The sequence below is a fragment of the Equus przewalskii genome, chromosome 1 (assembly GCF_037783145.1).
Source record: "Equus przewalskii isolate Varuska chromosome 1, EquPr2, whole genome shotgun sequence".
NCBI classification, from domain to species: domain Eukaryota; kingdom Metazoa; phylum Chordata; class Mammalia; order Perissodactyla; family Equidae; genus Equus; species Equus przewalskii.
In genome coordinates, this window is record NC_091831.1 from 106,278,946 (window position 1) to 106,292,539 (window position 13,594).

A 13,594-nucleotide genomic window follows, 5' to 3' on the forward strand; every position below is an offset into this window, starting at 1 on the left:
ATTAAAATATATGCTATTCTTGGCTGCCGTGTCAAGAAGAGGGAAGAAAGGACCACGCGGGCATTCATTCACCTGCTGACAGGGTCAGCTGTCAAAAGGCGTAACTTCCTAAGTACCCTGAAGCACCTGTGCCTTAAAGAATAACCTCCCCCACCAGCCCACTGGTGCCAGAAATTCCTTTCACAGCAAACAAAGCCTTCCATTCTACACTCAGATAAGGTTGGAATTGCAAATATTCCTGAGAAAAAAATGACCCTGGCACAATTTCTTGCTAAGGTGTAAATGACTGATATCCTTGACACTAGCTTTCCGTGGGAGAGAGGCCTAGGTGAAGAAACAGGCTCCAAGGAAGGAGAGGGAATCTGAGCAGGAAGTTGGACTGCTGGTTTTTTGCCTGGGTTGGTGCTCCCTTGTGGAACATCGTTCGTGTTACTAATGGTTTCTGGAGCCACATGAAGCAGTGGGTGTGGCCCCACTGCAACCCACGTTTGGAGTTCCAAACTCCAATCTCAAAGAGCAAGGACTCCTGTTTTTCATTCTTGTGCCACCATATCTGGGATCCCCATCTGCACCTCAGCTCATGCTCTTTTCTTCCTAGTGACTAGGAAACTGCCACTAACCCCCAGGACTCCTGTTTGAGGGTTGGTTTGACAAGGTCATACACACCCTATGTAGCCATCTCCTACTCCTCATCTGGGCAGTGCCAGTCCAAAAAATTAAATCCTGACATAACTGGCATCCCAGGCATGATACCAACAGTGACACGCCACCGTTCCCACCACTGCAGCCGCCACCCCAGCTCCCATCAGGGTGCAGGAAGTGAATTAGTTCTTTTGGAGGAGGGGCAGTTTTAAGCTGGCACAGAGAGAGTCGGGGGTGCGGGGAGTGGCAAGAACCTTGTGATGCTGTCCTGCTGCCACAGCAACTTACACAGAAGACCCTGCTGGATAGCAACAGCGTGGTTCTCAAAGCCCAGGGCAGTGCTCCTGGGAGCTGCCCAGAGAGCAGTACTGCATGTCAGCGGGTCACCTGCCCCTGGCCAGAGGGCTCTTGCTTTTGCTCTGTGCAGAGGAAAGCTGTGCTTTTTAAGCTAGCGTGGGGGTGCATGGGGGGGTGGTGCAGGGAGGGTGCTGAAAACCCAGCCAGTGGTGGGGCTAGAAGCCCCTCTGTGAATGTAAATGGCATCCCACTAGCACACATCCTTTAAGCATGTCCCCCAAAATCTCACTAAGCACCTTCTGGTTCATTTTAGTAACTGGTTTTAATTCAGTGTCAGCTCTACAATTCAGATTCAGCCTTCATCAGGCAGAATCAGTGCATTTTTTTTAACCCTTATAAGTCATAAATGGTGTTGTGTTACTTAATAAGACCTTTCTTTTGCTCAAGGTGGAAAATTCTGGCGCCCTTAAAAGTTCTCACCAGTGGCTGACATCAATATTTACCAAAGGTTATTCTGTAGAACATTAGTCTGCAGAAAGGCCAGGGAGGGACCCATGGGCAGGTGAAATGGGGAACTCCACAACAATCTGAGCTCACTGTCATAGTAAAGGTCCTGAGAATTCCTGCAGTCAGGGGACCAATTTAACCCTAAACTCAGTGGACTCGAAAATCCTTTTTCCCATCCTCTCTGTTTGGAAAATGCTGAGAACAAAATTAATTTCTGAAACGCAGCCATTCTGGGGCCTGTTTTCTGGTGTGGGCAATTAGAGCTGCAGCTGTCGCCAGTCCGCCCTAACGACTTAATCGCTTCCTCTTGCCCCCGCTGCCTCCCTCCCTCCAGTGGACTTGGCAGTGGAGTGCGCCCATCAGGGAGTGTTCTTCAACCAAGGCCAGTGCTGCACAGCTGCCTCCAGGGTGTTCGTAGAGGAGCAGGTCTACGCCGACTTTGTCAGGCGGAGCGTGGAGTATGCCAAGAAACGGCCTGTCGGAGACCCCTTCGACGTCAGAACGGAACAGGGGCCCCAGGTAACCTACTGAAGTGTCAGAACCTGCGGTTCATGTCAGGGGGCTGCCTGGTTCAGCCCCGTCCAGCCCCGGTGCTCTGCGATTCCAGGGTCCTTCTCCAAGCAGAAGGCAGGCTGCCTTGCCCTGCCACTTAGGCTTTTGTTTGGACACTGCTCAACAGTGCAGTCCCATCAGGTCTCGGGGGAGTTATTAAAACAGGGTGGACACACCGGGGCTTTGCTCTTTGCAGCAGATAATGCTGAGCTCAGGGTCTTGGCAGCAGGAAGGCGTTCCAGTTCATAAGGCCATGTGGCTGCACCTCCAGCCAGAGGACCATCCCTTCTCGGAGCCCCGGGGTCCCAGGAGAGAGCCTCAGGCCGAGGTTGTCTTCCCTTCTGGTCTCCCTGCAGAAGGGGAGCTGTAACCCTGACTGAAAGGCAGCAGAGTGCAGGTGGAGGCAGTACCCGGAGCTGGCCGTCTCAGCCGGGAGGCCCTCGGGCCCACATCAGTTACAGGACAAGACAACTATCAGAAACTAAAGAGTCCCCTCCCTCGGGGGCTGGGGCTGCGTCTCGAGGCAGGAAGAGCATGTCTCGAGGCCTGGTTTTCAAAGCTTAACAACGCCAGTATGAAAATGATCATAACCACGAGGTTTAACAACCTCTTTAAAAGGGCGCATCCTGTATCACTTTCTTACTAATTATGCAGTGCAGCAGATGATAAATATTTAAAAGAGGGCAGGCTGACCCTCCCATGCATTATTGAAATGGAGCTCAACAGAAACCCACTTTGCTTGTAGCCGAAGTCCTGCCCCGGCTGTGGAGTGTCACATCGCATGTCAGGACTCACCCACCTGCGTCTATCCCGGGAGCTTGCTGCTAGCCCACTGCCTCCACACCCCATGTTTACTCCTTCCAAACCTCAGTTTCCTCATCTGGAAGATGGGAGTAATCAATGAAAATTTCAGGGCACCTAATAAGTTTTTATTTTTTAAAGGGGGAGCGTTAAAGGACAAGCTCCCTGATCTAGGTGGCAATGAATGTCTGGGCATGACTTCAAGCCGTGTTGGTCGGGTCTTGCTTGACCATCCTGTGGGGTCTCCCTGAGAAGGGGGGGCGACCACATGGAAAAGGTGCATTTCTGGCCACACTGCCCACCCTGGCCTTGCACCAGCCCACATGCTCTGTGGCTCTGATGCCACGTGACCCTGGTGGAGAGAAGTGTCTCCACTGTGGCCACTCTCCATCCTGCCAGGCCTCAGCTCCAGACCAGCGGCCAGTGACATGAAAGTTGTCTGGTGGCCTTGGTTGGATTTCAGATTTGAATACAAACACAGTCACAAGTCATTATCGAATCTACCATGATTTTAAAACTAATCCAGAATCCATGGAAAATATGTGAGCTGATCCCACACTAAGGAAACCCTTTTACCCCATCATTATTCCTAAGTGTCTTTCCAAGGCTCTGGGCTTAACTTCTGAAGCCAGATGTACAAATCTCTTCCAAGAGGGCAGATCCGAGCAGAACGGGTGTTGATTTCATCAGTGCTTTTGATGCTGCTGCTGCAAGTCCTTTTGAAAGCTCACTTAAGCTGTCCAAGCTCAGCGTATTATTTTAGGATGCTGTTGGATTTTTTTCCCCAAAGTGCTTTTTCATCTACGGTAATAAGGTTTTACTCTGAGAGGACTTACATCTGTCCAAATAGTCCTGTCTGTCTCATGCCTGTAAAACAGCTAGGTGACCTAGATCCGCGTCCACTGCAGGCAGCCGCTCGTCGGAATGCTCCAAAAGCATTCAGGTTTATGTGGCAACTGAGCAACCAGGTACATGACCAACACTGCAGGCCACCTGGTGGAGGCTGGATCGGCGTCCTCCCCGCAGAGCCAAGCACAGCCTCCAGCTGGTCTTTCAAGGGCCATATTTCTCTGTCTCTGGTGCTGTGCCCTGCCACGTCCATCACTTCCGGCAGGTTCTTCTTCCTGCTCTGACCTTTCATGGGTGATTAGATTTAAACAGTGTGTTCACATGGACTTGCCAGGGAGAGCTGAGTTTGGATAGGTAGGGTTTCCACAGCGACCTGGCGCTGCCTGCAGGACAGACGGGCCTGCAGCCTGTCTTCCATGGTCAGTGGCCACTCTGTCATTAGATGGAACCCTGAAAGCCCTTGTGGCCTCCGAGGAGGAGGAGAGCAACACCTTGGACTTTCACCCCAAGACTTGGTTCACTCAGAGGGAAGCTGAGAGAGCCTGGAGATATTACTGGATCCATTGCGGTGATTTGAATTCCTTTTTTAAGTGGGAGAGCATACACATGGGTCAAAACCCCAAACACATGTAAAGGTCATAGTGAACAGGCTCCCTTCCTTCTCCCCTTCCATTCATAGGTCTGGTTCTTACCCTGCTTTCCATGGGTGTCCCATGTTCTTAGTTTCTCGTGTATCTCTCCAGAATTTCTTTATGTGTATATGAGTAAATATGAGTATGTATTCTGATTTCCCCTGTTTTTACCCAAAAGATAACTGTGATTTCTATACTGTTTTGCACCTTGGTTTTTGTCTCCTAACAAGAAACCTGAAGAGCTTTCCATACCAGTCCACAGGAACCTGCCTTATTGTTTTTTCACGCACGCATAGAATTCTGCTGTGTGAATCCACCAGAATTCAAGCATCATGTTCTGATGACCCTATGGGTGTGCAGTCATGTAGGATGCCGCAGAGTAGGTAGTTTCGCACACAGGCAAGGACATCCCTGGGACAGGGACAGATTCCCCAAGTGGCACTGCTGAGTGGGAGCACACTGGTGATTTCCAGAAGTGTTGCCAAATTATCTTCCAAGAGGATGAACCAACTTAGTTCCTACCAACCTTGTATGAGCTTGTCTGTTTTTCCAGCCTCACTAACAGGATACGGATTTTTGCCCATCTGATAGTTAAAAATGTTATCTCATTTGGTTTTAACACGGATGTATCTCTTACAATGAGTGAGGTAGAACCTCTTTTCATGTATTTAAAAGCCACTTGACTTCCTTTTCTATCAGCTGTGCCTGTGCTTTGCATATTTTTCTCTCGTATTGCTGGTCATTTTCCTATCACTTCTAAGAATTGTTTACATACTAAAGGGATTGGCTCTATTTCTATAATATTACTTGTCAACTTTTTCCAGTTTGTTGTTTTGCCCTTTAACTTTGCTTCTGATGTTTCCGCCTTTTTTTTTTTTTAACAATACTCAAATTTTTCAATCTTTTCTTTTTGGCTTCTGGATTTCGAGTCATAGAAAGGCCATCAGCACTCCAAGTTCATGGAGGCGTTCTCCCACATGAGAGAATTTGAAAACTTTTATGCTTTCATTTTTCATGGTTAAGACTTTGATCTGTTTGGAATTTATCCTGGTATAAGGTGTGAGGTCTGGATCCAGCTTGATATTTTGACACTGGATCCACACTTCACGAGATGACTGGTCAAGTGACGTGCATGGATTGTGTCCACCCCTACTGAGAAAGCCAGCCTGCTCCTTAGGGACAGACAGTCATCTAAATGCACCATTGAGTTTGCTTATTGTTTTACTTAAAGTCGTTTAGATGAAACTAGTTTTTCTATCTAAAAATCTCAGCTACAGCAAACCTATCAAACCTCTGTCTCTCTCAGTCGAAGAGCAGGGGACTAGCAACAGGTCACGGTCAAGAACAGGGCTCCCATGGATTCAGGAAGAAGGGCCAGTGGGGATGGAGAGAGCACTTCCCCACTTGAGCGCAGTCTCTGAAAGGGGTACTCTTTGACAGCTGGTTGGGTACCATGGCCACAAACTGAATGTAAGGCTGGTGGTACAGTGTGCACTCTTGGCCTGGGAGACGCCTAGACAAGGCAGCAGAAGGTGGAGCCTTTCTGATGAGTGGGCTCCCCACCAACCTAGGAACAGCCCCTCTACCCAACCCGGTGCCTCAGTCCACTCTGTTTTCGGGGGCGCTGAGGAAGGTGGTCAGCATTCCTTCTCCTTTGTACCATGGACGGAGAATTCCAGTAACAGTTACCCTGATCCATGGTGCTCTGTGAGCATGGGGCTGGGTTGCCAGATAAAATGTGTGGCGCCCAGTTAGATTTGAAGTTCAAATAAACAACAGATACATTTTTAGCATAGGTATACCCCGAATATTCTTTGGGACATACTAAAAAAATCATTTATTGTTTTTCAGAAATTCAAATTTAACTGGGCATCCTGTAGGTTTATTTGCTAACTATGGCAACCCTAGGCAGGATGCAGTGTTGGGAGAGCAAAGAAGGTGACTACTTCAGATCTTGTTTTCACCCACGGATTTGCTTAACAGCATGGAGGAGGTCAAATGTATGAATAAATCCCATATCTGGGATTTCCCAGCTCTCCTCTGCTCCAAAGAGCCTAGATTTGTGCATCCAAGGATCATCTGCATTCAAGGCACATTTGTTGCATGAATTATGACTTGGCAAGAATATCTCGGGGTAGACAGCTGATCACGTTGAAGGCCATTGGACGTATAAGATGGCAGCCTCTGCCCAGAAGGAAAGTGGACTGTACTTCCCGTTGTGTTTTGCAGATTGACCAAAAGCAGTTCAACAAAATCCTCGATCTGATTGACAGTGGGAAGGAAGAGGGAGCCAAGCTGGAATGTGGGGGCTCAGCCATGGAAGACAGGGGCCTCTTCATCAAACCCACTGTCTTCTCAGAAGTTACTGACACCATGAGGATTGCCAGAGAGGAGGTACTGAGGGCTGCAGGAAAAGCTATGTCGCATGGGACCTCAGGCCAAGCTGGGGGTAGAGGGGTAGGCCTTTCAAATAGGAATCTTCTCTAGGGCCCCAGGATCCCAGAAATCTTTGCGAAAGGAATATTTTCCTTTCTCCTGTTGCATTTTCCCTCTCCACTGGGGCCCTTAGGGAAGCCATTTTGCCCTGCTGCCTCTGGTGAACCCTGAGGACTGTATTGCAGGAGCAGAGTTTGTCCTAACCCATGTGTCCACTCCTCACTCATTGTCTCTGGGGAGCAAGAATCCCTCTTCCATCTTCTAATGTGTCCTTGGGTTAGCCCGGGGGTGGGAGGCTATTGCCACCTGTGGGTTTTGCCAGGAATCAAGCCATGGATTCAGAGCTCAAAGCTGCCTTCAGTCTCCCGGACCAAACTTAAACAAGTGTTCATTCAAAGAACACATCATGGCTAGAATTCTCTTTGAAATGTTCCATCGTGGGCATCCTTGGAAGTGGTGGAAATTAAGGAGACCCCATGAAAGTGTAAATCTAATTTTGTCTTTCAATCCCACTGTTAAGCTAGATGGAAAGGGGTTCCTGCCTGGGTCCCGGGTGGCTGGACCCTGGGATGTGGCCTTCTGGGACTCATGAAAGAGTGAATCACTGCTGAGGGCTTCCTGTGTGGGTATTTTATAGACTTTCTCCTTGAGACTTTTATGGGTTATTAACTGTCCCTCCATGGCTGAGACTCAGCTCTTTAAACCTCTCTATGGCAAGAGCTCGGGGAACCTGGGAAGGTATTTCAGCAGCTGGCCTCGTCCTGCTGGGTTATAATCGTGCTAAACCTTGAATCGGTTACAGGCTCCCTTCAAAATTACTTTTAAGTTTTCAGCCTTTAGCTCTTTCCTTTCCTTTTCTTTGTTGTGTCCTAGACTGCAAGGACCATGATCTCCTTCCTTCCCCTGGGCGTTATTAGGGAAACATTCCGGAGCATCTTCATTGGTGGAAAGTGCAGCACCAAGACGTTGGGGCGTGCGTCCCACAGCTATGCCTGTAAACACCCTTCGAGACAACTTTCCAAGAGAATCTTCCAGGGTTTTGTCTTCTGTGCATCCCAGGATGCAGAGGCCATCCAAAGCTCAAGGGCTGGGGCTTCTCAGAAGCCCTGATGAGAGCGAGAGATCTTAAACCTGACCTACACTTTTGGTTATTTTTATTTTTGTTTCGTTTGAATCCTTCCCTTCAGATTTCAGCCATCACACAGCTAAAAAGGGCTTTGGGCGTGCTTTCTTCTCTCATCATTGTTTCTCATGCATGTGAGCACTTTGGGTTTATGAAAAAGGCGTAACATGAAACACCCGCTCAGAGCATACACGTTTCATTCGAACATGCCGCTCACTGCCATTCTTGCAATTAATCATAGATTTTTGGACCGGTGCAGCCAATATTGAAGTTCAAAAGTATTGAAGAAGTGATAAAAAGAGCAAATAGCCTTGAATATGGACTCACAGCAGCTGTGTTCACAAAAAACCTCGACAAAGCACTCAAGCTGGCTTCCGCGTTAGAGGCTGGGACTGTCTGGTGAGTAGAGCGTGTGTGTTTTGGCTCTCGTGCGTTGCTGGCTTCATTACTCTGCTCTTAACAGTGAGCTTCTAGTCCTATACTGGGTGCCAGGCACCATCTAAGCGCTTTGTTCCATTCTCATAACCACCTTCCGAGGTGGGTACCCTTAGTGTCTCCATTTTACAGATGAGGACATTGTGACGCAGAGAGACCTAGTGACTTGCCCACGGTCACACAGCTAGTGCATGGCAGAGTGGAGCTGAGAGCCAGCCGTCCAGCTCTGGTGCCTCATGGTCTTGACCACCAGGCTGGACAGCCCCTCGGACTTCACCCCCTGTGGCACTCTTTTTGATTCTGATTCTAAAATCAGCGCATGCTCTTGTGCCAAGTACGGATGGAAGTTGTTGCTTTACCAGTAATTCTGCAAGTTACACTATCCTCATTTTAAAGATGATATTAGATGATAAAGATAAATTGGGGCTCAGAGAGGTTGAGTAACAAGCATGGAATCCTAGAGCCAAGAAGCAGGAGAACTTTCACGTCAGGTCTGTCTCATTTCAAAGCTAATTCTTACTCTTCTATGCCATAAGTTCCGTCTTCTTTCTTCCCCCCTTGTCGTTCCCTTCCTATCTCAAGGAAAAGCTTTAAATATTCAAAATTTTAGTTTCTAGTGGCAAGAAATAGAAAGCAGAAGTTGAAAGAACAGTTTTCATTATTAAAACTTTGATAAAAGCTCATTCATTAGGCAAAAATCTGCATCAAGCCCCCAATAGCCAGAAGGGCCAAGATCCAGCTAGGTCTTCTCCAGGTAATCGTGACCATTTTTCATTCTTTCTCTAGGATCAACTGCTACAATGCCCTCTACGCGCAGGCTCCATTTGGTGGCTTTAAAATGTCTGGAAATGGCAGAGAACTGTAAGTGTTTCTGTCACTCCACGCTTGCCAGTGAGGTGAATGAAAAATGCACCAGATTTATAAGGTGGTGGCGTGTGCTCCGGTCCACTCACCCTTCCCCTGGGCTCTTGTGTGTCAGTCTGTCAGTCATGTAAGGGAAGCTGGTGGTCCTTTCCCTCTGGGGCTGGCCTGGATCCCTCGCCTCCTCTCTCCTCCTCCTGCCTTCCCACTTCTGCCCTTCCCCACTGTCATCCTCATGCTGTGCTCCTTTGGGCCCCAGGATCACCCTCCAGCCTCAGCTGATGTGTCCTCCCCAGCATCCATCACACGTGAGGGTGTTTTCAGTAGATACTTGACATAGGCTTGCTGGATGAAGATAGGGGCAGAACTGAAAAGTGCACTTTTTTTGCCAGGCGGAGGATGTAATCACTCACACAAACCCTGGCCCTCAGCAAGGAAGATAGGCTTTCTCCCCGGGGGCGCTCCAGCTCTGGCCCCCTGCTTTCTGAGCCCAGCAGAGGCCCTTGGGACAGACCCAAGGCGACTCTGGCTCCTTCTCAATGCCTCTTTGGGAAGCATACTGCAGCATCACCTGCTGGGCCTCCATGGCTCCTTCAAACCCACCACGTACTCCTTCACGGTTCCTTTCTTTTTTGCCTGTTGGGAAGATGAGCTCCACAGGCATAGACTAATGGACAGGCCTTCTTGTGTCTGGCCCAAGATGAAAGGCCCAGGCACAGAGCTGGACAGAGTGTTCTGGGGGTGGACACGCTGTGGTTTCCAGCTGGACGCTGCCTTCTCTCCCGTATCCTTCTTGGTGGTACTTGGGGTTTTATTAGGCTTTGTGGACAAACAGCTTGTAGGATCAATCTTCCCAGAGGGACTATCTGTGACAACATACAAGGCCATTCCTGGGACATCTTGAAGGGCTCCAAGCTCTTCTTTTATTTAAACAGTTTGTATTATTTATATATAACCGCATTACCTCGTACTTGTTTGTTCATCTTCCAGTGGGAACACCCAAATGCTTCTCCTCTGCTTGGGCCTTGGCGCGGCCTTTGGGCAGCTCCCTGTCCAGATTCTTCATAAAGATCTTATGGAAGAACAAGGCTGGCTTCCATCCCTGAGAAAATGCTCTTGCCCAGTCTCTATGGAATTGGGCTTCCTTCCCCGATCTCAGTCCTTCTTTCTAGTCCATTCCTGACTCATGGCAAGTACGCCAGAGCCAGCTGAATATCTGAGTAGAGTGTGTCCATTGGTCTCCCCCTAATTCCTATGGCTTCCCCTGCATGGAACCTCAGTAAATTCTTGGCCATGGAGGCCCTTTGCAGACACCTCACTTCCTCCCCTGAGTGGCTTGTTTGCATTGCAGTCTGTGAGCCTCTGTTCATTAGGTCTGCACGCTCACCTACCCACAAGGGACATGAGGCCTGAGCTAGAGTCACCCAGGTCCCCTCCAGGGCCCCCCAACAGCAATAGCACTGGCAAAAACTGGCATTAGCTGAGCACGGACTCGGCCAGGTTCTGTGTGAGCGCTCTGCATGTGTTAATGCATGCCATCCTCATAACAGTCTATGAGACGGTCTTAGTCCGTTCAGGCTGCTGGAACAGAACACCATAGACTGAGTGGCTTAAACAACAACATCTATTTCTCACGGTTCTGGAGCCTGGAAGTCCGAGAGCAAGGTGCTGGCAGACTGAGTGTCTGGCGAGGACCCCGTTCCTGGTTCGTAGATGGCCATGTTCTCTTTGTGTGCTCACATGTGGAAGGGGCAAGGGAGCACCCTGGGGTCTCCTTTATAGGGGCATTATTCCCATTCATGAGGGTCCCACCCTCCTGACCTAATCACCTCCCAGAGGCCCCACCTCCTAATCCCTTCACATTGGGGTTAGGGCTTCAACGTATGAATTTCAGGGGACGCAAGCATTCAGTCCATTGTAGGTGGGTACTATAGCTACCCCTGTCTTCAGAGGGGGAGACCCAGGGATGCCAGGGAGGTTCCACTGCCCTTCCCAGGTCACACCGCCAGTAAGCGACAGAGTTGGGATTGAGCCCTTCAACCTGCCACACCACAGGGCCTTGTTCAGCAGGGGTCACCTCTGTAAGCCCCCTCGGATGAAGCCAGCCAGGGGACTCATGGTCATTTGTCTCCTCTGACCTGCTGCCTTCAACCAGTCAGCCAGTCAACCCCACAAAGTCCACCCCCAGAGGCTAGGCACAGCCTCCTCCGCCAGCAAGAATTTCAGTCCCCAAAGCAGATGTCCTTGGGTGTCAAAGCTGCGGGAAGAATGTGTGGGGCTCACCTGACATCTAGTGTGTACTGACTCACACCATCTATTTGCTTATTGCTTTCTTCACCGACGTCACCTCCGTCTCCCTTCCCACCCCTGACAGTGCTTCAGCTCCTTAGCAGCCCCCCACCCAGCACAGAACAGGGTGGGTGCGTATTCGCTAAACACGGTCCTTGTGTCATCCTGCCAGCTAGCCACAATTGGGACTTTTTTGAATGTCTGTTTTTTTGACTCTTGGCATATATTTTCCCAAGACTTTTGATAAAGTAACATAATTCACAAGGGGCCTGGAAAATGCCTTGAAAACCAATTTCCGTTTTCAGTTGTCTCTGATGAATGTCTTCATGTTGCACCAAGTTCCCCTTTTTCATGCTGGAGCACTGTGCGGTGGATTCCATGGTTTTCCCCGGCCCCAGCCGCCTGGGCTCCGCTGGCTGTCCGCCGCCCACCCACAGGCGCCTCCAGGATCTCTTCCTGCGCAGGTCTTAGGATGAAGCCTGCAATTTCTCTTCCTCCTGGGTGCTTTTCTTAGTTCTTTGTTTTGCTTTGCAATAAAAGTAATACAATAACAAAAATATCCACACTGTAGAGACATGTGGAGAGTCCAGGCCTCGCTCCCCTGACCCTCAATCCCACCTGTTAGAGGTCACCACCGTGCGGTCCTTCAGTTTGTTTGTTTGCTCATTCATTCACCTGGCAAATATTGTGGGGCACCTTTGATGCACTGGACACATGCTGGGCTCTGAGCCTACAGCAGTGAACAGTGCCGTCGCGGTCCCTCTCCCCTCCCACTTCTGGAGCTCTGCTGGGAGAAAGGCTGGCTCATGGATGGCCTTGCACACCAAGGCAGTTGAGACTGGATGAGAAGCCAGTTCAGAGACACCCCAGTGGGTTGAATAAGGGAGGCAAGAATTTGAACTAGGACAGTGATGCAGGAATAGAAAGAATGAAGTGATTCCTGCACTTAGTCTTACAGGGGTGATTTAATACTGGATTTAGTGGCCATGCGCTAACTCAACATGATTTCATCACTTGGTTTGCTTTTTGTTCCTTTACTAAGTTGATAACTCATTATCTACTTTGAATTTTTACAATGCAATACTATATGCTCACTTTTAAAGGTTATTGTGCGTTTTCTATGCATGTGATGGACATAAATATGTGTGTTCTTTCTGGTTTTCAAGTGAAATGAGAGCAAACTATTTTTTGCTTTTAAGAATGGGCTTTGGCTATCCTGCCTTCCCTCTCGTTGGTCGTTTCCGATTGTTGGACTTCCGTGTTATTTCCGAGGGGTTTTGCTTTTACAAAGGATGCTGATGTTCTCCCTTGTGCATAATCTTTGTGCCCTCGTGGGACATTGTTTTCAGAATAAGTTCCTAAAATTGGCTAATGTGCCACATGAAAAATGAGCTCCCTACTCTTTGGGTTTGCATTTCTTTTAAAGATTTTACTTTTCCTTTTCTCCCCAAAGCCCCCCGGTACATAGTTGTATATTCTTCGTTGTGGGTCCTTCTAGTTGTGGCATGTGGGACGCCGCCTCAGCGTGGTCTGATGAGCAGTGCCATGTCCGCGCCCAGGACTCGAACCAACGAAACACTGGGCCATCTGCAGCGGAGCGCGCGAACTTAACCACTCAGCCACAGGTCCAGCCCCTGCATTTCTTTAATTGTGAGGGGGCTGAGCACCATTTTCACACTTACTGGGAATCTATGTTTCTTTTTCTGCAAGCTGCCTATTCATGTCCTTTGTTGATTTTTCCATTTGGTTGTTTTTGGTTTTTGGGGGGGATTTGTAAGAGCTCTTTGTATATTAAGGAAAACAGCACTCTGTTTCTCACATAGGGTTGTCAGTGTAATTTTTTTTCTAGTTTGTCATTTGTCTTTGGCTTTTTTGGAATGGAGTTTCTCCTCTACAAAAGTTGAATGTAGCATTCTGTGTGTGGCTTTTATATTCTGCGTCATGTTTAGAAAAGATTACAAAATAATTCATTCGTTACGGTGGGTTCTTAAACTATTTGTTTTAAGAAACTACCAAGAAATCTCCATGACATATTAATAATAAAATAATAATATTACTCTTTACCATTCACTTTTTACGTAGCACACAGTAGATGCTCTATCTGAATCATCTCTAATCATAACTACAAGGAGGTAATGGTATTCCCATTTTGCAGATGATGAAATTGAGA

General features: G+C 48.6%; 1 protein-coding gene and 1 long non-coding RNA gene across 3 annotated transcripts in view; one reads left to right on the forward strand and one right to left on the reverse strand.

Moving 5' to 3' along the window:
- The window catches only part of ALDH1A3 (aldehyde dehydrogenase 1 family member A3), a 37,575-nt gene that overhangs the window by 20,539 nt on the left and 3,442 nt on the right, over positions 1-13,594 (forward strand). For both annotated transcript variants that reach the window (XM_070620324.1, XM_070620334.1), the window contains 4 exons: positions 1,781-1,965; positions 6,510-6,674; positions 8,081-8,238; positions 9,061-9,135. In XM_070620324.1, coding sequence (XP_070476425.1) covers positions 1,781-1,965; positions 6,510-6,674; positions 8,081-8,238; positions 9,061-9,135 — 583 coding nt within the window. The remainder of the gene's footprint in view (positions 1-1,780; positions 1,966-6,509; positions 6,675-8,080; positions 8,239-9,060; positions 9,136-13,594) is intronic.
- Positions 1-13,594, reverse strand: part of LOC139083482 (uncharacterized) — a 34,766-nt gene that overhangs the window by 14,897 nt on the left and 6,275 nt on the right. The window lies entirely within an intron of this gene.